The 25,642-nt window shown below is 40.5% G+C and overlaps 1 protein-coding gene across 1 annotated transcript in view; it reads right to left on the bottom strand.

Moving 5' to 3' along the window:
- The window catches only part of PIEZO2 (piezo type mechanosensitive ion channel component 2), a 320,085-nt gene that overhangs the window by 97,019 nt on the left and 197,424 nt on the right, over positions 1–25,642 (bottom strand). Inside the window, exons 8-9 of the mRNA XM_051612156.1 lie at positions 6,948–7,116; positions 538–651 (exon numbers count right to left, since the gene is read on the bottom strand). Coding sequence (XP_051468116.1) covers positions 538–651; positions 6,948–7,116 — 283 coding nt within the window. The remainder of the gene's footprint in view (positions 1–537; positions 652–6,947; positions 7,117–25,642) is intronic.

Raw genomic sequence — 25,642 nt, 5'->3', positions numbered from 1 at the left:
TCACTGCAACTCAACCAATGAAGTTTTGGTCTGCAGCTGGTGAGAATGGTAGAATGCTGGACCTTTCCAGGAGCTTTAATATCAACTGCCTTAACTGCCCTGCTACAAATATCCAACAAGGGCACCACTGTGCTTGGAGGAAGATAAACTGGTAGTTCCCCCCTACCAATGACATTGCTAGTTAGTAGTTACAAGGCAGATCAGATCTTTACATCAGGATTTAGCTCCCTGACAGACTTTCTGGCTGTTTTCCACAAAGACAATGGCCTCATTCTAGAAGCCTGGCCCTAAACTTCTTAAATGCAGAAGGTGAAAACACAAAGGATGTTTTTCTTTTACTTCTTTACACTGGCTCTTGTTTTTATTAGTTTTTACAAAAGATATTCCTAGTCTGCCACACAGCCTTGATACCTGATTTATAATCACACATGAAGATCTATATAATGCTGCTTCCCTTAATTTCAAAGTAACTATGACAAAATTAACTGACTGATTGAAATACATTTAATGTAGAGACCATTCCCCCTCCAGCCTTACTTTTCTTTCATCAGTTGTATAGTGGCTTGCATACCACAGACTTCGTCTTCTCTCTGCTGTCATTGGAGATGGGCTGCAGGGTATTTCTTTATCATCTTCCCTGCTAACAGATTTCTCTTCGTCGGCCATCTGCTGAACAATATACATGACAAGACTAGTTATAGCTCTGTAAATAACGATCTTACCAGAGGAATTTAAATTTTCCCCTAATTGACATTCCCTCTCCAAAGTATGTCTTTGAAATATCTTTTAGTCTCTAATGCACTCGATCTCTGATAGATGACTCTTACTTAGATGACTTTTTCAGAAATGATGTCAAAGCTTTTCTATTTACTGCCAGTCTGTCAATGCCAAGATGTTTCCTGATAGTTACAAGACACCGGAATTACACAGACATCAACATCCTACCTTACTATATAGTGATACCATAAGCTAGAGATGTTTAATTTTCAAGGCAGGGTATTGAAAGACAATTCACTCTTCTCATATGCCTATATATGTGAAAAGCTAATTCTGCTTCACTAAACATGTGAAGAATGGAAAAGTTCAAAACCTTTTGAGTGTATGTATGTATGATTAAGGGCTAACCTAATCCACCAATCCGTGCCTTAATATGTAATACAGCAGTCACTGGTGGTCATCCATCTAGACTCATCTAGTCTAGCTTCTGAGCTCATGCTTATATGTAGGAGGACTGGAAAAAGCCAATACAGACTTACCAAGGATAATCAGATTGCTATTTATGCTGAAACTGGCTTGATAGTTGAAAGGACAGTTGTGGATGCCAGCCACCTTGATTTAGCAAGGTGTTTGACACAGTGTCCCACAATATCTTTGATGACAGGCTGTTATGATACAGACTTGACCACGAGATGGGTTCAGAACTGGCTAGACTGCCTTGCTCAAAGTCAAAATGGTAATCTGTCATGAGTGGAGTTCCTCAGGGACTAACAGTAGGTCTGGTACTACTCAGTATTTTCAAAACTATCTAGATGGAATGCATCATTCAGAGGTCGTGGATGACACTTAACAGGGATGTGAGGCAGACAAGCCAGAAGGAAATGCCACCATAAAGAGACAGATTAGAGATGGGCCAACAAAAATGCACAAGGTTTACAAAGATCAATATGAAGTCCTGCATTTGAAATAATCCTACGTAGCAGTAAAGGCTGTGGACAGACTGTGTGGGGAGCAGTTCTGAGGAACAGGCCCAGAGGTCCTGGTGCACAGCAAGATGAACATGAGCCAACAGAGAACTCTGGCAGCAATGAAGGCAAACATGTCTCAGGCTGCATCAACAAGAGCATTTCTGGCAGATCAAGGGATGGGATTATTCCACTGTACCTGGCATGTGTCAAGCTGTACCTGTAATTCAGTTCTGCCATCCACCAGTTCAAGAAAGACACAGGAAATTTGGAGATGGTCCATCAGAAAATTGCCAACATTATTAGAGGGTTGTAGAAGGACACAGGAACTGTGTGTTTTTTCAGCCTTCTAATACTTAAATTGTAGTTTTAGAGAGGACAGAAGCACCCTTCTCACAGCAAAGTGTGGTTATAGGACAAGAGGCTGAGGGTATAATTTGCTTCAGGAAAATGCCTTCTGGATATAAAATAAATTTCACCGTGAGAGCAACTATTCACAGGCATTGGCTGCCCTTGCTGGAAACACCCAAGACTTGGCATAGACAACCTAATCGAGGTCCTGCTGTCAAAAGAAGTTGGATCAGATAGTCTCCAGAGGTTCCTTCCATGATTCCGTGATTGTCTATGATCCACATGTTCTCTTCCTTCATCTGGGAGAGGAACTAAATTGTGACAACACTAAACTGCAGAGGCTTGCTAATGTACCAGTCTTAACTCCATCTTACGCTTCAAAGGAAGTCTTACTAAGCTGACTTCTGTTTTGCAACAGAAATACCCATCTGCCTTGGAACTTGCTGTTTTTCTTAAACTCTATCTGCTACCAATAAAGAGAGAACTCATGGTGCAAACGCAAGTTTTTTGTCTGAAGTTTAGGTGTTTCAAAGGTAGGGTCCCAAATTAGGCACTTAATGGGAACCAGCTGGTGGTAAGCATTTCAACCGCTTATCAGTTGATGCAACAGAATAAGAATAAATCCTGATGCTGGGCAAAGATCTGCAAACCCATGGAAACAGGATATCCAAACATCCTAGCTGGTACTGACACTGTCTCCATTCCAATCCTAAGAGTAAGGTCCTATTTTTTATATATCTTGACTTAGGTAAACAATGGTTATTAATTTAGTTTTACTAAATTAATACTAAGGAGGTTTAAGGTGAATATCAGAAAAATGTTTTTTTACTGTGAGAGTGACAGAGCACTGGAACAGGCTGCCCAGAGAGGTTGTGGAGTCTCCTTCGCTGGAGACTTTCAAAACCCGCCTGGATGCCTTCCTGTGTGATGTACTCTAGGTGACCCTGCTCTGGCAGGGGGGTTGGACTCGATGATCTTTCGAGGTCCCTTCCAACCCCTAGGATTCTATGATTCTACTTCTCAGGGGCAATGGTGGCACATTTCACATGCAATTGTGTAATTATATTTGTAAAATGGCATTCCTAGCCAAAATGTGAGATGAAATAAACTTATTTGGTGCTTAAACTACTTTTTGCTGCCATTTGAAATTTTAATATAAATGTGGACCATTAAGAACTATTTATCCAAGACATTTAGTTTGGCTCCAGGGTGACCAAAACAATACCAAAGGACCTATCATGTAGACAATTATTTTAGTACCATATTTTTAGCCTAAGAGACTATAGGGAAGGATGGAAAATCTTGTTTTCGCTTCTGCAGAAGAGGGAGAAAAGTCAGAAAACAGTACTAATTATATGATTACAACATGTGAGAGCCCTTTGACTTGTCTAATTCTTCCAGATCTTCCACTACCTGAGCAAACTCCCAAATGCCTCTTAATTAAAACAATTCTAAAAATTCTGTGAGGACGCTACATTAAATTGCTGTAATTCTGTCGACTTCTGTACTATTCCTTACCACTCACTGGATAGAATGAATGGGCCCTATTCATATATTCAGTAGTAGCAGTTACAACTATGAGCTGAAATCTCCAGAGGCAGATTGCCTCTTCTTATTTGCAGAGACAGAATTTCACAAGACTCAATATTTGGACAAATCGGGATCCAAAACAGAGGGAATAAGGAAAGCAGAACTTGTGCTGACAGCCAAGGGAGTTTTGCATTAGTAACATCCATGCAGAATCCCACATGGAGACTGTACACTGAAATCTCATCCATGGTGTACTTTGACAGACTGCAGTGTGCACACAAAAAAACTTCACCCTGAAATTCAAGACCTGGAGTGGGCACTGTTCTTGTAAAATTGTTCATCAGCTGCAGCATTCACAGTCTCAAGAATATCCATCTCAGAGAAAAATCCTGCCGCAATCCAGCAAGAATTTTGTTCACAGGAGGACCCCAAGAAGCAATTAACACAAAAAGGAAAAAACCACCAGGTCTAGGTGTCGTAGTTTGTTTTTAGAATCTACTATGCCACCATTATATTTAGCTTCTGTACACATTTTTAGATGGAATAAGTATTTCCTTATGCATAATCTATCATACACATTTTGTTCAAAACAAGATTTGTTCAAGAGATTCCTTTGAATAAAATATTTAAGCTGAACCACTTTTACTGTGCTTGACAGCAGTATGTGGAGGAGAATTGCTTTACATTGAACATACTGTCTTTGCCATTCGTCCAACTATAGGTAGGTTGGTGGTGGTGAGATGCTAAATGCAGTGTGACCTTGAAATCAGTGGGGAGTGCAAAGACGGCTTAGTTCGATAATGAAACAGATTCACAAGTCAAAACATTTCCCCATGAAACCTGGAATACAGTTATTTCTGGATTTAAATAATTGAGAATGGAGTCTACCAGGAGAAAGCTAGTAGGAAAAATATTAATCCCTGACCTATGGCACCACTAAAGGAAAAACAAAATGGATATTGACAAAAAAGGCCGTAAGGAGAAAGTGTGTAAAATATGGCATCTTTTTGCAAATCTCAGCATCTTGTTCTAAGGACAAATACTTGGATCACTACATCCTGTGCATCAAAAATAAGCATTAATGCATGGGTATAATTTTCTTTGCAATGTTCTCTGCCCATTTATTTTTGGAGGGAAGCATCATTCCCCTGGTATCTGAAGGTCCCATGGGGGTGCTAAGACTTTGTATTGCCTCTTGTGTAGTGATGGGTTTGAGAGATATCAACTTCTCTAAAAAGAATTTCTTTTAATACTTACTTGTTCTAGCTCAATTGCTTAGAAAGCATCTCTAATTTTACTTGTTTCCAGTTCTCAGAGATGGATTTTAATGCCTGATGGGAATATCCACTGCAGACAACATAAGCAGTCTAAAAGAAGGAAGTGCAGGCAAGTCCACTATAGTTCATTTCTAGTCCCTGGAGAAACTTGCAGGATTCACTCTATCCTGAGACAGATGGGCTCACTTCTCTTCACTGAAAAAGTACAGTAACTAACTTAGACCCAGCACCAAACTTTAAGATGATGGAAGGTGGGTGAAAACAACCTGGGTACTGTAAATGAATTCCCAGAGATGCTGAGATCACACAGCTCCTGCTAACCACATGTGGTTACTCCTCTGTGAGTAGTTCTCATGATTTTACTACGCAATTTGTGAGACGTGAAGCTTTAGTTACAGTCCCAATGCTAAAATTATATTATTATTTGGAAATCTCAGTTTTCACTTGAGAAAAGAAAAAAAAAAACCACCACAACAAAAAGTTTGAAGTTGCTGCAGGGAAACAAAAAAAAAAAAAGTTAATGAAAAAAGGAAAAAAACCCACCAGACCACAATCTTTTCAAAACTTGTGAGAGTGAGTCTTAATATTTTGGAAACTTAAGATACAATTTTTTAATAACTCAAACTGACAGTTCTGGCATCATTCATTTATTATGAAGCCCAGTATATATAAACCCCAAATATCAGATATCTCAATACAGAGGTGATGTATTTTGTCTGCCTTTTTAAATGTTAAACTGTTACATTATCCATTATATGAAGACACACCCTTAAAATAGGAAAACTTTCAACATATTTATTGCTGCTACAATCTCCACTAATGCACAGCTGAGTCATGGATATTTTCATTGTGGTTTACAGAACTGCTAAACTTGAACTCTAAAACTCATGTCAAGCCTTAGATGATCAAGAGATTAAAATATATAATGCTTAGGGTCATCCTCTTTATATTTCCAGTTTCTAAGCTTCTAAGATACCTTTGGGTTCTTATATTCACCTTTTCCTCTGAAACTGGAAGAAATAAAATATTTACTTTCAGTCTCCTTTTTATCTTGCTCTTAAATGAATTCACTCAGGTGCACAGATACATAGAATCATAGAATGGTTTAGGTTGGAAGGGACCTTAAAGATTTTGATGCAGCCCAGGACACGGTTGGCTTTCTGGGCTGCTAGCACACATTGCTGGCTTATGTTGAGCTTCTCATCAACCAACCAATTGAGCTGTTCTCAATCCATTCTCTCCCCTGCCTGTGTTTGTGCCTGGGATTGCCCTGACCCATGTGCAGGACTTTGCACTTGGTCTCGCTGAACTTCATGTGGTTTGCATGGACCCAACTCTCAAGCCTCTCAAGGTCCCTCTGGATGGCATCCCTTCCCTCCAGCATATTGACCACATCACACAGCTTGGTGTCATTGGTAAACTTGGTGAGGGTGCACTCAATCCCACTGTCCATGTTGCCAAAAAAGAAGTTAAACAGCAGCAGTCTCAGCACTGACCCCTGAGGGGGTCAAACACCATTTGTCACTGATCTCCACTTGGATATGCCGCTGTTGGCCTCAGCTCTTTGAGTGCAACCATCCAGCCAGTTCCTTATCCAGCAAGTAGTCTATCCATCAGGTCCATGTCTCTCTAATTTAGTGACAAGAATGTTGTGCAAGATAGTGTCACATGCTTTGCACAAGTCCAGGTGAATTCAGAAGTAAAATTTCTCTATGTGATTCTGTGATAAAATAGCAAATCTGTCTCTTAGTATATCCTGTGCCAGCCTGTATCCTACTACAGTCTTGCTAGGCAAGCCCTGGGTGTTTGCCTTCTATTTGGCATCACCTACATTACTTCATATCTATACTGGCTTTCCAAATGAGAGTAAATGTTAATGCTCTGCCATTGTAGTCCCTACATAAATAGTCCTGCTGACTTTAAGGAGTATATCCATGTAACTGCTGCAAGATCAGACTCCTGAAAACACTTACCAAAAAAACCCAAATTCAAGGTACCAGCTTGTTCTTGCTGTCTATGTCCCTTAGCTTTCTTGAATGTTTGTGCCTCTGTTAGCAACTATTTGCATTGACTAGCCATTAGAACTAAAAAAACAGAAGGAAGTTACCCTTACAATGGGCTCTTGTAGCCAAAGACGGATCAGAGTTGCAAGGGTGTAGTACATCACCAGCAGTAAAATTGGATTAGCATGGTGATACCAATGTAACTCCTGATTTTTTATGATCATCCAAGTGCTTGAGCAGTTTGTCTGCGTAAGTGAAGTCACACCAAACAACCTGTGGATATAAAAAACAACAGTTAGAAAATAAAAACCAAAGCTTACAATCTTTTAAATTTTTTTTCATTTATTTTTACTCTTTGCTCTCTCCAAAACCAGTATTTGCTATCTTATTTAAAAAGCAGTGAATATTATAATTCCATAATATTTAGGGAAAATAAATGAGTTTTGGAACTTGGTTTTCAACATGAATAATGGGAGTATAATATTGTTATATATATCAAGTCCAATGTGAAAACTTCAAATGACCTGTGCCCTGTAAGTCCAGAGCTACAAAAAAAGGGGAGAGAAAATCTGGCTGCAAGGCCATTTGGCAAATCAGAGCAACGTGACATTTCAGAGTGATTCAGTAAACTGACATTCAGCACCATTCCACTCACGCTGCCAAGACAAAACTGTAAAGTACATCTCTTCAGCACATTGAACAGTTTACTGAGTTATTTATGTATTTTAAAGCTAATGCCATTAATAATTTGCTACCTAATTATGCAAATATTTATAAACATACAGAGCGCCACTGAATCAATAGCTGCTGTGAACACAAAAGGAAGACATTTGGAAAGGCAATTGTTCTGGACAATCAAATAACTAAGGAAAAAAAAAAAAAAGAAGAAAAATTAATTCCATAATGCTATGAGATCTTTTACTATTTCTGGAAAAACTAGAATCTCACAATATTTCTATCAAGTCATAAAATTGTGTTGGAAGAAACACTTAAGATTAAAAAAAATCCCTCACATTTTAAACTTAAGACAAGATGCTAGATGCTTTGTAGATGTGCTAGACGCTGAAACAAAACTAGCAGGAAGTCCAAATTAATCTGGTTCTTCCAGCGTAAAATATTTTGTGGATTTCAGAAGACAGTACATAGTGATATCAGTAGCGTATGTCAGTTTTCATTATAACAGCTTTGTTTTACTGAAAAAGCTTTGTCTTCCATAATGTGTATGAAAATTTTCAGGTTTTCTGAGAAATAGATTTGATTCTAAGAGAAGCTTAAGGAGAATTATTTCTTTATAGAAAAAAAAACAAAAACAAGCCCACAAGAAATCTATCGTTACTCTGAAAGAATAAACCAAATGCATTTAAAAATGTTTTCTGCTAGGGGTTTTAATTGTAATTACTAAATGCCTAAAATATTACTCTTGCTTTACCTAGCAAGGTTCAACATGAAAAGGTGAACAAATACAAAGAATGATATTCAACAGAGATGTACAGCCTGAAATCTGCCCTTTGGATGCTATAGAGTGAAAAGAATATAAAAAAGGTGAGGTTATACCTGTTCATTCACTGGGGGTTTGTGGCATGGGTTTAATACCATTACATGCCAGAACTAGAGCTCTATAGCATTTCATTAAACAATTTATCAGCACTCGCTTCTCATTCTGATTGTCAACATGAGCCAAAGGCTATAAACTTTAAGACTTCTCAGAGCTTTTGGGTGGATCCAAGGTTGGAAAAAAAAGAAAAAGGAAAAAAAAAAAAAAAGAAAAATGAAGAAAGATCCTGCATACAAAATAAATTGTTTTAGCTTAAAGGAGCTGGCAGAGCTGTGTTTGGAGTTGACCCAGAGTCAAACTTCTGTAACATCCAAGCACATTCAGGGATGGTGTTATGGTTTGGCTCCATCTGACTGAAATTCACGCTGGATTGTATTCTGTTCATATATCTAACAGTGTAGGAGAGCATCTTCTTTTTTCTGCTTTCCTCTCTTGCCCATCAATGATCAGGATTTTTGAGTTCTTGTTAGTCTCATCTTCTACCTGTATTTCACAACACATCTCTCCATCTTTGATTCACTTTAATCTTTCTATGTAAGCCCAGTACAATCTCCCTATTTCTGTTGCACAAATGTATCAGAATCAGAGTGAAATCCAGTTCTGATTGAAGTAAGAATCTTTCAATTAACAGTGAGTGATGAATACATCCTACAGAAATAAAGGACAGATCAGTTTCTGAATGTCCTTGAATCCTTCTGCCAAGCAGACATGCTCACATATTCCACTCCTATAGTACATAGCATTATACACTGTAACTATAAAGTCTCAAAAACTTGTGTTTTATTTCCACTAAAGAAACATTCCACATAATCTTACCAATTAGAAAATTTCATTATGTTTCAGCTAAATCCTTGTTCTCATAATTTCATTTGCTTACTTCAAATTATCCATACATTTTATGACTGGACTGAATTCTGCTCCCTTCGAGTCCTGTATCCACCAAGCATACGTAAGTTACAATGGAGCAACTCTTCCCCCTTAGTCACCACCTGACCAGCCATCTATTTATTTAACCTATTTCACTTTGTCTCACAAATTATGAATCTAGAAGAACTGCTCCTCATTCTTCAGCTCTCCTTGGATTTTGAGACTTGCTAGTCACAAAGCAGATCCAACATTCCCTGTCAATCAAATTCAAAACACACTGGAAACACGTCTTGGGAATGCTCATTCTGTCTGTTCTGGTCCTCCAGTAAGGCTACAAGTTGCTACTTATTCAATATTTATGCTTCATCATCTTCAGCGAGAACTGCTGGTGCAGAACATTTTTTTGGAGAGAGAGAGACATTTTTTCTCATTCAAAGCTTTTAAATACACAGGAATGACTGCTGTAAAACATAAGCATTTACAGTAACCAACATATATCAGGGCATTATTCAGTTCTGCATACTTCAAAGATGCCATAACATTCAGTATTGATTAAAATCAGCTCTGTTTGTGCCCAGCACTGATCCTGGTGTGACTTTGTCTTAGGCAACATACATTTATACCATCAATAAAGTCAGAATGAGTCCTAAGTGAGAGAAACCAGATGCCAAACAAGACAAGCATATGCATGTCTGGATACAGAAGAATTATAAAACAAATACTGAGTGACCATTTACTAATGGAAACACTTTGCTTTTGAAAAGACTGCAAGTAACATTGAAAACAGCTGGATGTAATAGATCAATATTTCTATTACAGAATCACAGAATCATGGAGTTGTCAGAGTTGGAAGGGACCTCTAGAGATCATCTAGTCCAACTACCCTGCTAATGCATGATTGCCTGAGCACATTACTCGGGACTGCATCCAGGTGTCTTGCAAAGAAGCAAAAATTCTGTTTTTTCAAAGTCCTCATCAGTCTTCTGAAAAATGCACAGTATAGTAGAAATCATTGGGCAGATTTTAGAAATTATAAGGGGTCAAGAGGAAATTGAATGTCTGACTGCAGAATGCTTTGAAATAACAAGGTAAAAAACAGTTCTTAAAATAAAGGTGGCATAATTTTGTCCAGTTTCTATGAGTTTGTTTTCCCTGCAAAGACTGCAACAGAATCTGTGAATCATTCTTCTGGCAAATGCACTTTCATCTTTTGTGAACCCCTGACAAAGCTGTAAGCTGTGACCATAAAAAACCCCCCATTTTTATATCAGTCTAGCATTAAGAATCAGAACACAAATTTCAATTTTACTTGAAATTAGAAAGAAAAAATCCTTTTGCACCCACAGATATTTGACCTAAGAAGCTGCTGAAATACCATGTTTTATTACTGCACTATGTACATTGTTAAAACTTATCCAGCAGGTATTATTTAATTATTACATTAATTATAGCATAGAAACTGAGGCTAGGAATTAGTCATGGTATTAAATATAAATAAAAATGCTTATATTAAAAAACCCTGAAAGATATGTCTCATCATCAGAATTATCTAAAACAGCAATTACAGGTGTTAAGTCTGTGAATTTTACCTCCAGTAAAAATTATCTGGAAATTTTTTCTTTGAAAAAATATGTCAGATCAGATCCTGCATGTCCAGATGTTTTAGGAGTTGATTTCAAACCAGGATTGGCCTCATAATTTCCAAGGCCAGGAAAGGAAGTAATAATTCTGACTTCCTGTACAATGTAGGACATGCAATAATTCTTGTATTGACCAAATAACTCGTGGTTGGACTACAGCTTATAGTTTAAAAAGGCATCCAGTCTTGATTTCAAGTGATAGCAGATCTTCTACTGCCTTATTATTTTCTACCGTTTAGTATCTATAACAGTTTTGTCTATATGAGATTTCCAGTCACTGCATCTCCCTACAACTCTGTGTATTTTTCACCACACAACAGAGCAGGATTAATTTTTCCAGATCTTCTCTGAGCTTCCCAAATTACAGCATCCTTATCCAGTGATCCAGAACAAGCATCTACAGTCCACCTTCACCACACTGCTCAGCCTTCTCCTCTTTGTACAGCCTAGGGGGTCATACATGGACATGACCCAAAATACCAGAGTAGAAGCTTACACTTACATGTTCATCCAAACACATTTGGGCTTCTTGGGACAGTTTTACATCAGTTAGGAAATGGGTGAAAGATGTGTTATTGCTACAGTACTAGACCTGCAACTTGTAAACTATTCAGTGCTAAATCTTGATGCACTAATACAGAAAACCAAGGAAAAAATAATTCAGGGACAATTAAGCTTCCTTTTTTCCCCCTCCCATGTGATACATGCTGCTTGTCTTTCTAAGGAACTTCTTAATCTCTTTTGTCTTCCCAGCATATAGTGAGTGTGCTGGCCAGTTCCAAAAACCATCACTTAAGGAGCCTAAGATAAAAATGGCACAAAATTCCTCCAAGCTACCTGAAAATGTCTGACCGATAAGAGGAGTTAGAGATGGAGACAGAGGCAGCCATGGAGACAGAGGTAGAGGTGGAGGTGGAAAAAGGAGAAGAGTCCCATTATATGACAGGTTTAAAGGCAGAGAGAGAAATCCTAAATTTATTACTATCAATGTTCACCACAGCTATTTGAAGATTTAGTGGAAGTGAACATAGTATCTTAGGGTTTTTATTTTACTTTAATGTGGCTGAGTTTGAGAGCTGTTTCATTTTTTTTTACTGAGAATAACAATTACATAACTAATTTCACTATAGTGACAGAAGCAATTGCCTTGCATACAGCACTTCTGAATATGCATCAAAATATATTAATATAACAAAAATATTCATGTTTTCAGCAGAAAGGCTCCAAGGTAATAACTTACAATGCTTTACAGACTCACTCCTGACTCACTAAGTGGAAGCAAAAGACATACAACAGCTTTTCTCATGAGTCGAACCTAACTCCTGACAATGTGTAAACCACACATTAAAAATTCATTCCGTGCCTTCGATCAAAGAGGACATGAAGTGATTCACAGGGGCAGGAAAATGTCTTATTGATTACACTTCCTCTGAAGGGTCAGAGAGTGCAGTGAGCTCTGAGTCTCACCAGAAGTTGCCCAGCCTCATTGGACTAAGTACAAATCCTCATGAGTTTGCATGTTGCTTTGTTTTATTTTCATATATTCTAGTCAAGTATCAGTGTATGGTGACTGAAATTGCCTGGGTTTGCTTCATTGGCAAACATATAAAAGTTTAAAATGGCATGCAGATTTTTCAAACATTTTCCTAAACACAACTTACTACAAATTACTCTGGTCAGAGATACAAGACTATGTCAGTAAAATAACTGTATATAAATAAATAGCTTTAAATGCTCTTCACTCATAAAAAATAAGGAAAAAAAAAACAGAATTTACTGAGACATAGTGAAAGATGAGACAAAAGGAAGAAAGGAAGCAAGAGTTCTCCTAATACATTCCACTTTCTGGTTTATATTTTTAAACATCCTTTCTAAGGTGATAGGGCCAAAAAACAGAGTGAAACCAGCTAACTGTGGGGAAAAAGGAAGAAAGGAAATCTGTACAGCTATTCCATACAATGTTACATTGTTTGTTGGAAGCCAGATGCTACTGTTTCCGTAAATGGTAAAGGCAGGATGCTTTGAAAACCCAGACCAAACGTGATTGTGCTTTATTTTACCAAGGGAAGCAATAATTATGTGCATTCTTACTGAGAGTTGTGTAGATGGTTTAATTATCAATAAATACATTCATAGCAGGAGGAACAATCTGGAGATTTTAGGCTCAACTGTAATGGGTGTTGTTATGCTTATCTCTTTCAAAAGACAACCAGACCCATTTCTTAAAGGGTACTAAGTGTAGTTTTACAGGTGGAGGGTGTTATAGTTGACACTGATTTGAAAAATGCAGATCTCATATTGTTACCTTGCTTCACCACTGGTTTTACTGGGTAATCACAACACTGAGAGAATTTGCAAGCTACTGCTCCATCTCCACAGTTGCTTTGACAAAGGGCATTAGAAAGGTACGAGTTCTGACAATATGCAAGAGTAATTCTGTTTTTTAACTTTCTTAACACAGCTGTAACTAAAAGTATGTATACTGCACCATGAGTTATGTATGCTGCAATATACAATCTATATTGTACCCTAATATGAAATCACAATGGACTTTGGGAAAGGAGAACTCAAAATAAACTACAGTTTTAATAATGTACTTAGAACACTAGCACACACAGAGTTTTGTGGAAAATCATCAAATCATAGATGATACCTTATAATTTCCAAGACTTTCTTACAGCTATTTCAAGCCTTCTTTATCCAAATATTCCTGTTATTGCATGTAGCATTTGTTCTTTATTCACAATGAACTGGACATGCATTACAAATATTGACTGATTTACAGAGGAAAGATTATGTCACAGGACTTGCTTCCTGTTTCAGGAAAAGATTTACCATAGACTAATAAAATAAAATAAAACAACCATACAAGTCTGCAAGTCTTTGACATGGTAGCAGACTGGAAATTAAATCCAGAACAGGACAATGAGGATTACAGTTTGAAGAAAATGTCTGCATCAATCCACTTCAGGAGCTGCTTTTCCTGATTTAGTATTCATGATTACAGGAGTTATTTGCTGGGGCCAGTAGACATCTGATGGTTATTCACAGCAATGGCATCAGAGACTGTATGGGGTTGAATGTGGGGAACTCATCTTTGTAGAACTTCTGAATTTCTGTTGGATTTTATGAACTGTCTGAATCTTTATGTCATCTGGATATCTTCTGTTGCATACTTATTTCCCTCGGCTCATATGGAAGGAGAGAGGAGTGGTGCCTGCATGTCTGGGGTAGGAGAATGGACTATCAAGACTAACTGACATTTGAATAGATGAGCCCTAAAATGGAGCCCTAAAAGTGGTAGGAAAGGAAAGGGGAAGAAGGGAACGAGAAGAAGGGGAAGAAGGGGAAAAAGGGGAAAAAGGTGAAGGGAAGGGAAAGGGGAAAAAAGAAAAGGGAAAGGTGAAAGGGGAAAGGGGAAAGAAGAAGAAGAGGAGAAAGAGAGGTTGGGAGAGGAAAGTGCAGAAAAAAGAGCAACAGTTTATTTACAAAGAGATAAATTTAATAATAGTAAAGCTTCAGAAACTGGGGAAAAATATAGCCTTCCTTTGGGTGGTGGTGATAGAACTCTTCTTTTCCTGGGGTAAAGAGGGCTGATTAGAGGGAGAAAAGGCAAAACTTCATGTTTCACAGGCCCAGCCCCAAAGATCAAGATTCACAAAGATAACTACTTGAAATACTGAAAGGTCTGTGTCCCAAACTCTAAGCATTGACTGAATCTTTTTTCAATCACTGACTTAAAGGAGGTACATTATCTTATTGAATTGGAAAATGCCCTGGGGAGAAGATGGGGAGTAAGTGGCAAGAATTAAAAAATAAATTAACAAACAGAAAAAAACCCCAAAGATTTCTACATAGCTCCACCTAAAGTTGGGAGTCCCCCATTCATTCAAGCTATCCTGATGAGTTTTCAATACTCAGATGACAGAGCAACACACAAGTTATTATCCATAAAACCGTATGTCAAGTCTCTTCTGAGGGAATCCTGTGAGCCACTCCACCTAGCACATCATTGGCTACATGCTCAAAGAAATACATGCTGTTGGAAAGGTCTCAGCCAGTCCTGTGGTACCTGCAGGACCATCCTTGCCTTCCAGCAGGTTGTTACTCTCTAGGCTAAAGGGTGGGAATTCAGACCACACCAGGGCTAATGTTCCAGGGTATGCTGAGCTGACGTGATGTTTTTATAGAAATGGGAGAACCCAGAGAGGAAAGAAGTGGGAAAATTGGCTGAAGTGCATTAAGTGTCCCAAGGAACTAGGGTTAAGATGAGCAGGAGGCATTTGGTTTCATGGTTTTTTTAAGGGAAAAAAGGATCAAACGGGAAAATTGGGATCTGTCTTTCTAAATCATGCTATTTATAGGATTCCACAGAGAGGAGCTGATCCTTCATGCTTTCTCCTCAGCTCAGCAGGACAATTGTGCAGAGTGATACTGCAGGCACAAACCTCAGTCAACAGCTGGGCTAAAGTTATTAAATTTATCCATTTTGAAGTGATATAAGCTTTAAAAAGTGTTGCAAGTACTTTTAGTGCTTAAAAGCACTACACCCTGCTTTGCTTCAGATGGATAACTCAGAATTGGCTAAGTGGAACTGTGCCATATTAACAATAAAACAAAAATGTGATTGTTTGGGTAGAGAAGTATTGTGATAAATTTCAGCTTAACAGTTAATAACTTTTTTGGAAATATCTGAAAATGCAGACTAAGAGTAGAAGTGTTTTCCTTCAGAGTGTTGCTATCACAATACTATAAAACAGGCATACACACTGCGAATATCGGCTTGGAGGGTAAGTAGAACATTCTGACTTTTGTTTTAATATCCTTATATTTCTATAGCTCTTTAGCAGATGTCTTTGTACTTTTTTCTACCAAGTCCTGATTTCCATAGCTTCTGTTGCATCAAAGCTTTTCTGGCAATGACAAAAGCAGCCCTGATATATCTTCCACCCTCTTCTGCACATCAGTGACTTCTCTTTTAAAGGAAAACTAATTTCAAATGCACATCTACTGCATGAGAAACACCATGAAAAGTGAGTAATTTAAAACTTGTGTGCTAATATCATCTATATAATGAGGACAGAGAGAAATTATGAGCCATTAATCCAGGAAGCTGTAGAGGAAAACCGATAGCTTTAAAGGCTGTGAATTATAGGAAAGCTCACAAAAAATGTAAACACAACACAAATCTTCATTCAGGGAGAACAAAATGACCATATAAGCAGCCACAACAAAATCACTTTGCTTTCAAGTGAATTAACAACTTTAAACCAGAATGTTAAATAGTATCTGTTCTATAAGCTGTTGTTTGTTGTTTTGTTGTTTTTTTTTTTTTAAAGTAACCAGATAATGGAATTTTCTCTGAGACTATGCAACTGGAAACTGTTAAGGATTGTTCCATTAAAAACAGTAAAACTTTAGACATTAAAATATTCATACAACTGAAATAAAGCAGCTGCCCTGAGGGGAACTTAAGTCTGAACAAGAAGATTTGTGAGACGTATACCCCATTTCACCCAGTAATCAAGCTTTGTACTGACACTATATTCTAAAAGCTCGTAGCATGCTTTCATTGCCTTAGAGGCAAGAATTCTTCATTCTTATCACTAATAGTGGATGTGCATCAATTCATCCCTTGTTTACTGAGAGAAAACCTATCTTCAAAAGAATCATAGAATCACTTAGGTTGGAATAGACCTTTAAGATAATCTAGTCCAACCATGAAACCTACTCTACCAAGTCCAGAACTAAGCCATATTTCCAAGAGCCACATCTAGACTTTTAAACACGTCCAGGGGTGGTGACTCAACCACCTCCTTGGGCAGCATGCTCCAATGTCTGACAACCCTTTCAGTGAAAAAGTTCTTCCTAATGTCTAGTATAAACCTTCCCTGGTGCAGTTTGAGGCCATTCCCTCTTGTTCTACCACCAGTAGAGACCAGCACCTGCCTCTTTACAGTGTGGTTTCAGGTAGTTGTAGAGGGTGATGAGGTCTGCCCTCAGTCTCCTTTTATTCAGACTAATAGGCCCAGTTACCTCAGAAGCTCCTCATAAAACTTGTTCTCAAGGCCCTTCACCAGCTTTGCTGCCCTTCTTTGGACACTCTCCAGCACCTCAATGTCCTTCTTGTATTGAGGTGCCCCAAACTGGACACAGTACTCAAGGTGTGGCCTCAGCAAGGCGGAGTACAGAGGGACAATCATCTCCCTGGCCCTGCTGGCCACACTATTTCTAATCCAAGCCAGGATGCCATTGGCATCCTTGGCCACCTGGGCACACTGCTGCTTCATATTCAGCTGCTTGTCAATCAGAACTCCCAGGTCCTTCTCCTCTGGACAGCTTTCCAGCCACTCTTTCCCAGGCCTATAGTATTGCATGGGGTTGTTGTAGCCCAAGTGCAGCACCCAGCACTTGGCCTTGTTGAACTTCATACAATTTGCCTCAGCCCATTGACCTAGTCTGTCCAAGTCTCTCTGTAGAGCCTCCCTACCCTCAGACAGATCAACACTCCCTCACAACTTGGTGTCATCTGCAAACTTACTGAGGGTGCATTCTATCTCCTCATGAAGATCATTGATAAAGATCTTAAAAAGAAGTGGTCCCAACACTGAGCCCTGAGGAACCTCACTTGTGACTGGCCACCAGCTGGATTTAACTCCATTCACCACCACTCTTTGGGCCTAGCCATCCAGCCAGTGTTTTACCCATCAGAGCGTATGCTTGTTCAAGCCATGAGCAGCCAGGTTTTTCATCAGAATGCTGTGGGAGACAGTGTCAAAGGCTTTACAGAAGTCCAGGTAGACAACATTCACAGCCTTTCCTTCATCCACCAGGCAGGTCATCTGGTCATAGAAAGAGATAAGGTTCATGAAGCAGGACCTTCCTTTCATAAACTCATGCTGACTGGACTTGATCACCTGGTTGTTGAGTTGCATAATGGCACTCAAGACAATCTGCTCCATGAGCTTCCCTGGTACCGAGGTCAGACTGACAGGTCTGCAGTTCCCTGGACCCTCCTTTTGGCCTTTCTTGTGGATAGATACCACGTTTGCTACCCTCCAGTCCACTGGGACCTCCCCAGTTGGCCAGGACTGCTGGTAAATGATGGAAAGAGGCTTGGCAAGTGCATCCACCAACTCCTTCAGTACTCTTGGGTGCAATCCATCCAGCTCCATAGACTTATGGATGTTTAGGTAGTGTAGCAGGTCACTGACCATTTCCTCTTGGATTACAAGGGTCTCATTCTCCCCACCTCCCCATTTTCCAGATCAGGGGACTGGGTGTCTAGGAAACAATGAGCTTGACTGCTAAAGACTTAGGCAAAGATGGCATTTAGCACCTCAGCCTTTTCCTCATCCTTTGTCCCTATGTTTCCCCCTGTATCCAATAAAGGACGAAGATTCTCCCTAGTCCTCCTTTTGGTATTAATGTATTTATAGAAACTTTTTTTTTTTTTATTGTTTTTGACAGCAGTAGCCAAGTTGAGCTCAAGTTGGGCTTTGGCCCTCCTAATTTTCTCTCCGCATTGCCTTACTACATCTCTGTATTCCTCATGAGAGGCCTGGCTTGTCTTCCAGAGGCCATAAACTCTCCTTTTCTTCCTGAGCTTCAGCCAAATCTTTCTATTCAGACAGGCTGGTCTTCTTCCTCGACAGCTCGTCTTTCAGCACATGGGGACAGCCTGCTCCTGGGCCTTTAAGATTTTTTTCTTGAAATATGTCCAGCCTTCTGGGACTCCTTTACCCTTCATGACATTCTCCCAAGGGACACTGTCAATCAGTCTCCTGAACAGATCAAACTCTGCCCTCTAGAAGTCCCAGGTGGGAGTTTTACTCACCCCCTTCCTTACTTCTCCTCATGTGAAGAAGATTTATCCTATCAGTGGATTTCCTTTCTGTACTCCCAAATGTCTTCACTACCTGTGACACAGCTCAGCTGTGCTCTGAATTTTTGGTGAGCATTGATATTGATGTTGCCCTTGTCTGCACACCAGTGAACTACAAAAGCAGTGATTTGCTGTAAACTTTGGGGACATTTGCCGTGACTTCCTGAGGTGATCAGCTGATGAATAAATGTGCTGAAGCAGTGACTCCAGTATCTTTTACCAGTTCTTTAATCCCAAACAGACAGCTAAGAGTCTGGCAGAGGGAGAACCACCACAGAGGATGGGAGGAAGTGAAATGGGGACAAAGCTGCTGAAGAAATTGCACTAGAGTCCCTGTCTGATACCTTAAAGAGAGCATCTTCTTCAACATGATCTTTTCTCACCAGAAGCAGCACTGCCACTGCTTTGGCATCAGCACCATGGCTCATATGTTAGGTAGAGAGTTAGGTAGATGGTTGTTTGCTCTGTCACTAAAATACAACTACTGTAAATGCAACAGTTTTTTATTTCAAACAGTTTCAGATCCAAACCAGAGGTAATTCAGGGAGCATGGAGGCTGCAGGAGCTGAGGCAGTGCTACCGGGATGAGAGAATGGAGAAATAAATGCTGTCCCAGTGGAGGAGGCTGGCCACCAGCTCCCCTTACACACACACACATGTCCCCTGTGAGACTGTACAGGGGAACAAAAAGCAACTCATACTGAACAGCGTTGCCTGAGGGAGAAAGTAACCCAAGTCAAGCCATCAAAATGAAAAAGGTTTATTTTTTAGTTGCATTTTATACTCAGAGATGAAAGCAAGGAGAAAACAGGTCCAGTTTTCTAAAGAGCCATGTAGAAAGCAGAAGAGGGAAAAACAAAGACATGTTCAAAAACATCCATGGCCACAAAGGCTTTCCCCTGCCAGAGGGTGAGCTTGGACACCTCAGCACATAGCAGGAGGCATGGCTATCCACACCAATGAGTAACTGAGGTTATTGGGTTTTCAAAGTGAGTTGGCAGAGCTGCAGAAAGGACAGGAGCCAAGGGTCCCACCTCAGCAAGTCTCACACAGGCAGAGCAGGATATGTGAAGGTAGGACAGGCTGCTCCCCAAACTCAACCAAGTATTGCAGTCCACAAATGGCCTTCTTGTCCTAAGGCCAACTGCTGGCAAGAAGATGGGTGCATTTACACAGCTAGTACATTGAATGTAAAGCTTCAGCAGAAATTATTTAGGAAAAGGAGACCATGCCCAAATAACCCTGGTGAGCACCAGCACTTAGCAGGGTGGTGCCACCTGACCAGAATGTGCAAGCGATCCAGTACCACAACTAAACATGTGACTACCTGCCAGCATAAGAAATTTACCATTATCTCTTAGAATAACATATGCAGAAGAACAGGAATTGTTTAAAAGTGTAACTCCATACTCACTTTAACTTTGAGGTAATTTGGTCTGTGATATAGGAACCTAAGGACATGGTCTGCAGCCAAAAACTTTGAGTTTTATTCCAGGCTCTGGTTATCTGGGAGGGTTATGCAATTCATCTAACTTTTCTGTTAGGGAATTTTTACAGAATCATAGAATCATTAAGGTTGGAATGGACCTTAAAGATCATCAACTTCCAACCCCCCTGCCATGAGCAGGGAACCCTACCACTAAACCAGGTTGCACAAAACTTTGTCCAACCTGGCCTTAAAAACCTCCAGCGATGGGGCATCAACAACCTCCCTGGGCAACCCATTCCAGTTCCTCACACCCTTATAGAGAATAATTTATTCCTAATATCTAACCTAAATCTCCCCTTTCTCAGTTTAAAACCATTACCTTTGTCCTATCACCATCTTCTCTGATGAAAAGCCCCTCCCCAGCTTTCCTGTAGGCCCCTTTCAAGTACTGGAAGGCCGCTATAAGGTCTCCTTGGAGCCTTCTCTTCTCTAGGCTGAACAGCCCCAACTCCCTCAGCCTGTCTTCATAGCAGAGGTGCTCCAGGCCTTTGACCATCTTGGTGGCCCTTCTCTGGACCCTCTCCAACAGGTCTATAACTTTCTTGTGCTGAGGGCACCAGAACTGTACACAGTATTCCAGGTGGGGTCCCACCCGAGCAGAGTTGAGGGGTAGAATCACCTCCCTGGTCCTGCTGGTCACACTTATTTTGATGCAGCCCAGGACATGGTTGGCTCTCTGGTCTCCAGCACACATTGGTGGCTCATGTCGAGCTTCTCATCAACTACCACCCCAAAGTCCTTCTCCTCAGGGCTGCTCTCTAGCCATACTCCCCTCAGTCTGTATTTGTGCCTGGGGTTGTGCTGACCTGGGTGCAGGACCTTGCACTTGGCCTTGTTGAACTTCATGAGGTTGGCACTAGCCCACCTCTCCAGCCTGTCAGAGTCCCTCTGGACGGCATCCCTTCCCTCTAGGGTGTCAACCACACCACACAGCTTGGTATCATCAGCAAACTTGCTGAGGATACACTCAATCTCACTGTCTGTGTCTCCAACACAGATGTTAAACAGCACTGGTCCCAATACTGATCCCTGAGGGACACCACTCGTCACCTGCCTCCATTTGGACATTGAGCCATTGACCACAACTCTCTGGATGCAGCCATCCAGCCAATTTCTTATCCACTGAGTGGTCCATCTGTCAAGGTCATGCCTTGTCAGTTTGGAGACCAGGATGTCATGTGGGACAGTGTCAAACACCTCGCACAAATCCAGGTAGGTGGCATCAGTTGCTCTGCCACCATCCACCGTCTCTGTAGCCTTGTTGTAGAAGGCCACCAGACTGGTCAGGCAAGACTTGCCCTTGGTGAAGCCATGTTGGCTGTCACCGATCACCTCTTTATTTCCATGTGCCTTAGCAGACTTTCCAGGAGGATCTGCTCCATGTCCTTGCCAGGCACAGAGATGAGCCTGACTGACCGGCCTGTAGTTCCCTGGGTCTTCCTTTTTCCCCTTTTAAAACATAGGGACTATGTTCCCTCTTTTCCCACCAGCGGGAAGCTCACCAGACTGCCATGACCTCTCAAATATGATGGCCAGAGGCTTAGCAATTGCATCTGCCAGCTCCCTCAGGACCCATGGGTGAATCCCATCAGGTCCCATAGATTTTCTACCTCTGAATGGGAATTATGATACTTTTCAGTCACAATGGGACAGCCTGCTTGGTTCAGTGACGCAGGCAGAGCATAAAGAGATTTTCCACTTACTCAGCTGGTGGTGAAACACATTGAGAAACAAACAAAAAAAAAATCAAGAGTGATTGATACCTAAATAAGAGATTCTGCAGTAGAAAATATGAGCAAAGAAGATACTGTTTTTCAGCAGAGAGTGCACTAAGGCAGAAATGTCAGCTATGATTCCCATTTGCTTTTAAACAGAGAAGAAAATAGCAAGATACAGGAAAGAAGATAATGGGATAATGAACAAAAAGGCTTGGGAAGTGGAGGGAAAATTACTCATTAACTAATTTCAAAACCAAAGGTGTATAACATAGCTGACTTAAATTGGTTCTAAACTGTACCTGATTGGCTCAGTTTTTATCAGTAAGTTCCCAACTCCAGCTAAATGAACATAAACAAGAGATTAAGCACATCCACTCTTAGTCTTTAGAGAAACTGATGGAGACCACCTCTTGCACAGGCAAGGACTGACTCCCCTGAGTGTGGTCAACTGAGGTTAGTCAGGACTGCCTTTTGTACCACCTCCAAGGAATATGGGAGGATTCATTTGTCAATGTTTATACACTGAGGTGAAGACATAAAGAGCTACATAAGGGCTAAATATCATCCATGCCCATTTCTGGACATGCCAGTGTACAAAAATAAAGGCTGGCAAGCAGACCTCAGGAAAACAGTAAAGATAAGCTTGTAATGTCAAGAGAAGTTTGCTAGTTGTAATCCATGACTTCTAAAACCATAAAGCATGAACAATCTATATCCAGTAGAAGAAGGTTCGATGTCTGTCCCTTTTCTGTCTTGTTTTTCAGGCACTTACTCAATGATCATAGCATGTAGATTTTTTCTTTTAAAAATATGAGAAGAACATTAAAGGGCCACTTCACACTCATCCTCTGCATGCCCACAGAAGGCAGCCTGTGATGGGCAGGGAGTTTGTATTTAAGTGTCAGCGTGGGTGTAACATGGCGCTCCATCTCTCAATATGCCTGCCTCAGTTCCCTTTCATGACTCAGCTGCTTTTTGTCTCTCAGTTTTGCAGGCCCAGACCTGAAGTGAAAGATTCCCATGAGAAAGGAAAAGGCCTAGCAAACTCTGTGCTGGTAACAACCTGGAAAGGTATAAACAGAGGGCCAAGATGATGTTCGCAACACTAGCTGCTCTCCAGTGTTGAAGAACACAGAGCTCACCCAAGTGACAGCGAGGCCCAAAACAGAGATAAAGTAGTAACGAACAGATAAACAACAGAGTTTGCTTTGTGGGAACAGGGCCTTCATGAATTTTTCTACTGTTTTCCTTTTATTCTCCAATGAAGCATGTTGGAGGTACGGTTAATGGTTAAATGACAGCAGTCAATCCACTTTATTCTATAAAAGCCTGGTCCCATCTTTGATCAGGGGGATTTCTGTACATTATCAGTGGAGGCTTCTGGGCCTTCTCCCTCTGCTGGGGCCGCCTGCCAGAGAGACTGATTCTCGAGAATTATGATTCACCCAGGAATGCCCAGCTGTGGCCAGGCAAAGGTGAGAAATATTACTCTCACTGTCTTATTAGCAAACTTAACATTAAGTAACCTTCATTATTAAGACTGTAGAATCCTTTAAAGGTGATATTTAATATTCTAGACCTAGTATAACATTTGATAATAAGTAAGCTACCAGCATTTTAGTGGTTAACCTTTGTTGTTTGATTAAATTATAAATCGTAGAATTCACTGCTAATAATACCCTTTTGCATCCAAACTGCACTTCTGTTCATATCTCCCAATTTCCCTACATTTTTACTGTACTTGTGCCTCTCATCCAGAATAATTAAAACCCCAACGTTATATGCAATAAATCTTGATTACTGCATATACGTATTGTCTGTCATCCATTCTGTCTGGAACAGTGGGAATCCACATAAGCAGACACACGGTGTGTATGAGGGAGTGGAGTGATTCAGCCCTTCCTGACCATGAGCAGAGCTCCTGTTAGTGGAGAGGTGTGCTGGAGCCACACAAATCAGGGGTCTAAGTCGATGCAAAAATGGGAAAAGGTTACAAGAGTGACAGCACACCCAGTTCAGTTGAACCAGAATCAGCAAGCAAGTTTATCACGGTACATTAGCACTCTAAAATTTTCGTCACTTTCCTCTGCCCTCCTCCCCCTGGCATTTCAATGCATCTCAAGAAAGAGGCACCTTTGGCTGTTCTTAGAGTAACAGATGGATGGCTACATGGGGGCAGGAGACAGCAAGGAAGTGGCAATTTGCCAACATTATGTCATGCGATGGTGACTGATTCGTATGTTTGCAGTTTAGGCTTGGTTTCCCGATCCAGTGTTGGGAGCATCAAGGCTCCTCTCTCCCCACTATCGAGAACCATGTGTGGCCAGCGCCAGCCCCACCGGCCTACCAGAGAGCTCACCAGTCACAGGCTCCCTGCTGAGGAAAACATGGTTTGGAAACTGGTCTCTCCTGCATGCAGGAAGATGTTATTTTTAAAAGGCATTTGCATGTCTCTTGGTTTACATCCCTTAGAAGTCCAGGGGAAGACAGAGGGATGTACACCACCTGTAGTGCAATGCCAGCAACATGAATAAAGTGTGCCTGCTTTTGCCAAGGCAAGATTTGGCACTTCATGTAAAGGTAGCATTTACGTGGAAGGCCAATGGTGCTGCTGTGGGGAGGAAGAGCTGACACCATGCAGACTGCCAGGGAGGCTGGGTTGGCTGCTTTGCCAGAGAAACTGCTGCAGTTTACTTATTAGTTCATCTGTTGCTTTTTTCAGATAGTTTTGAACTTGCTGTAAATCCTCGCACAAACAAGAATTTGCTGATTTTAACAAAGTGCAGTAGGTAGCAAAAAGAGATTAATATTAATAACCATGTAAAGCCCAGCAAGCGCTACACATTCTGCCTAGTAAAGCTGGGTAAGTTTACACTGACTTCCCTGTTGTCACCACTGGATTCCCACCAAAACCTGAGGTAACTGTTGTAAATCAATGTTGAGTACAACTCTGCTAAAAAGTGAGCACAGCGTGGACATTTATTGTATGCCAGCAGATGAGTGAATCTCCAAGGAATCCCTCTGAATAAGCGTTGAAAGAGGTGAATTCATTTTGGATGAATCTCCCAATGCCTATGTGGCAGACTCTAAGCTGGAAATCTCAAAACAGCAAGTAGTTTTGCAACACTTCCAAGACTTTGCTGCTACAAATGACTGGGAACTCCACCACTGTTTTTCTTATAATGTTTAGATATTCCAGACAGCACTGTTTAAAATGGTTAAAAGTGTGAAACTCAAAACAGTCAAAAATTATATTAACCTTTCTCAGTCTTGGAAAAAGTTAAATTTGTAATGAAACTCTCAGAGGGGTTCACTAAATAGGACTCTTTCTTTCTCAGTCATCTTGAGCAGTTTCTGTTACAAACCACACCAGCTTATTCCAGCGAAGTAAGAGAATACAAGAAAAGTAAAGAATATGCAAGGCTTGTCAAGAACCAGTGTACCTTCCTCTTAGGAAGGAAAAACAAGTGTAATGGAGAAGGTTAGATTTTTTCCCAGTATTCCTTGGTTCACCTATATTTTCAGCTCTTTTGGCAGCTGTCTGCTCACCAACCCCAATCATAGGTGTGAATCTTTTTCGACACCAGATACACATTATTAGGTAGTTAATAAACGTGCAGACCAGACAGACTCTGATGGTTCAGC

Source organism: Apus apus, chromosome 2 (assembly GCF_020740795.1).
Source record: "Apus apus isolate bApuApu2 chromosome 2, bApuApu2.pri.cur, whole genome shotgun sequence".
Lineage (NCBI taxonomy): Eukaryota > Metazoa > Chordata > Aves > Apodiformes > Apodidae > Apus > Apus apus.
This window is presented reverse-complemented; position numbering and strand designations above follow the sequence as displayed.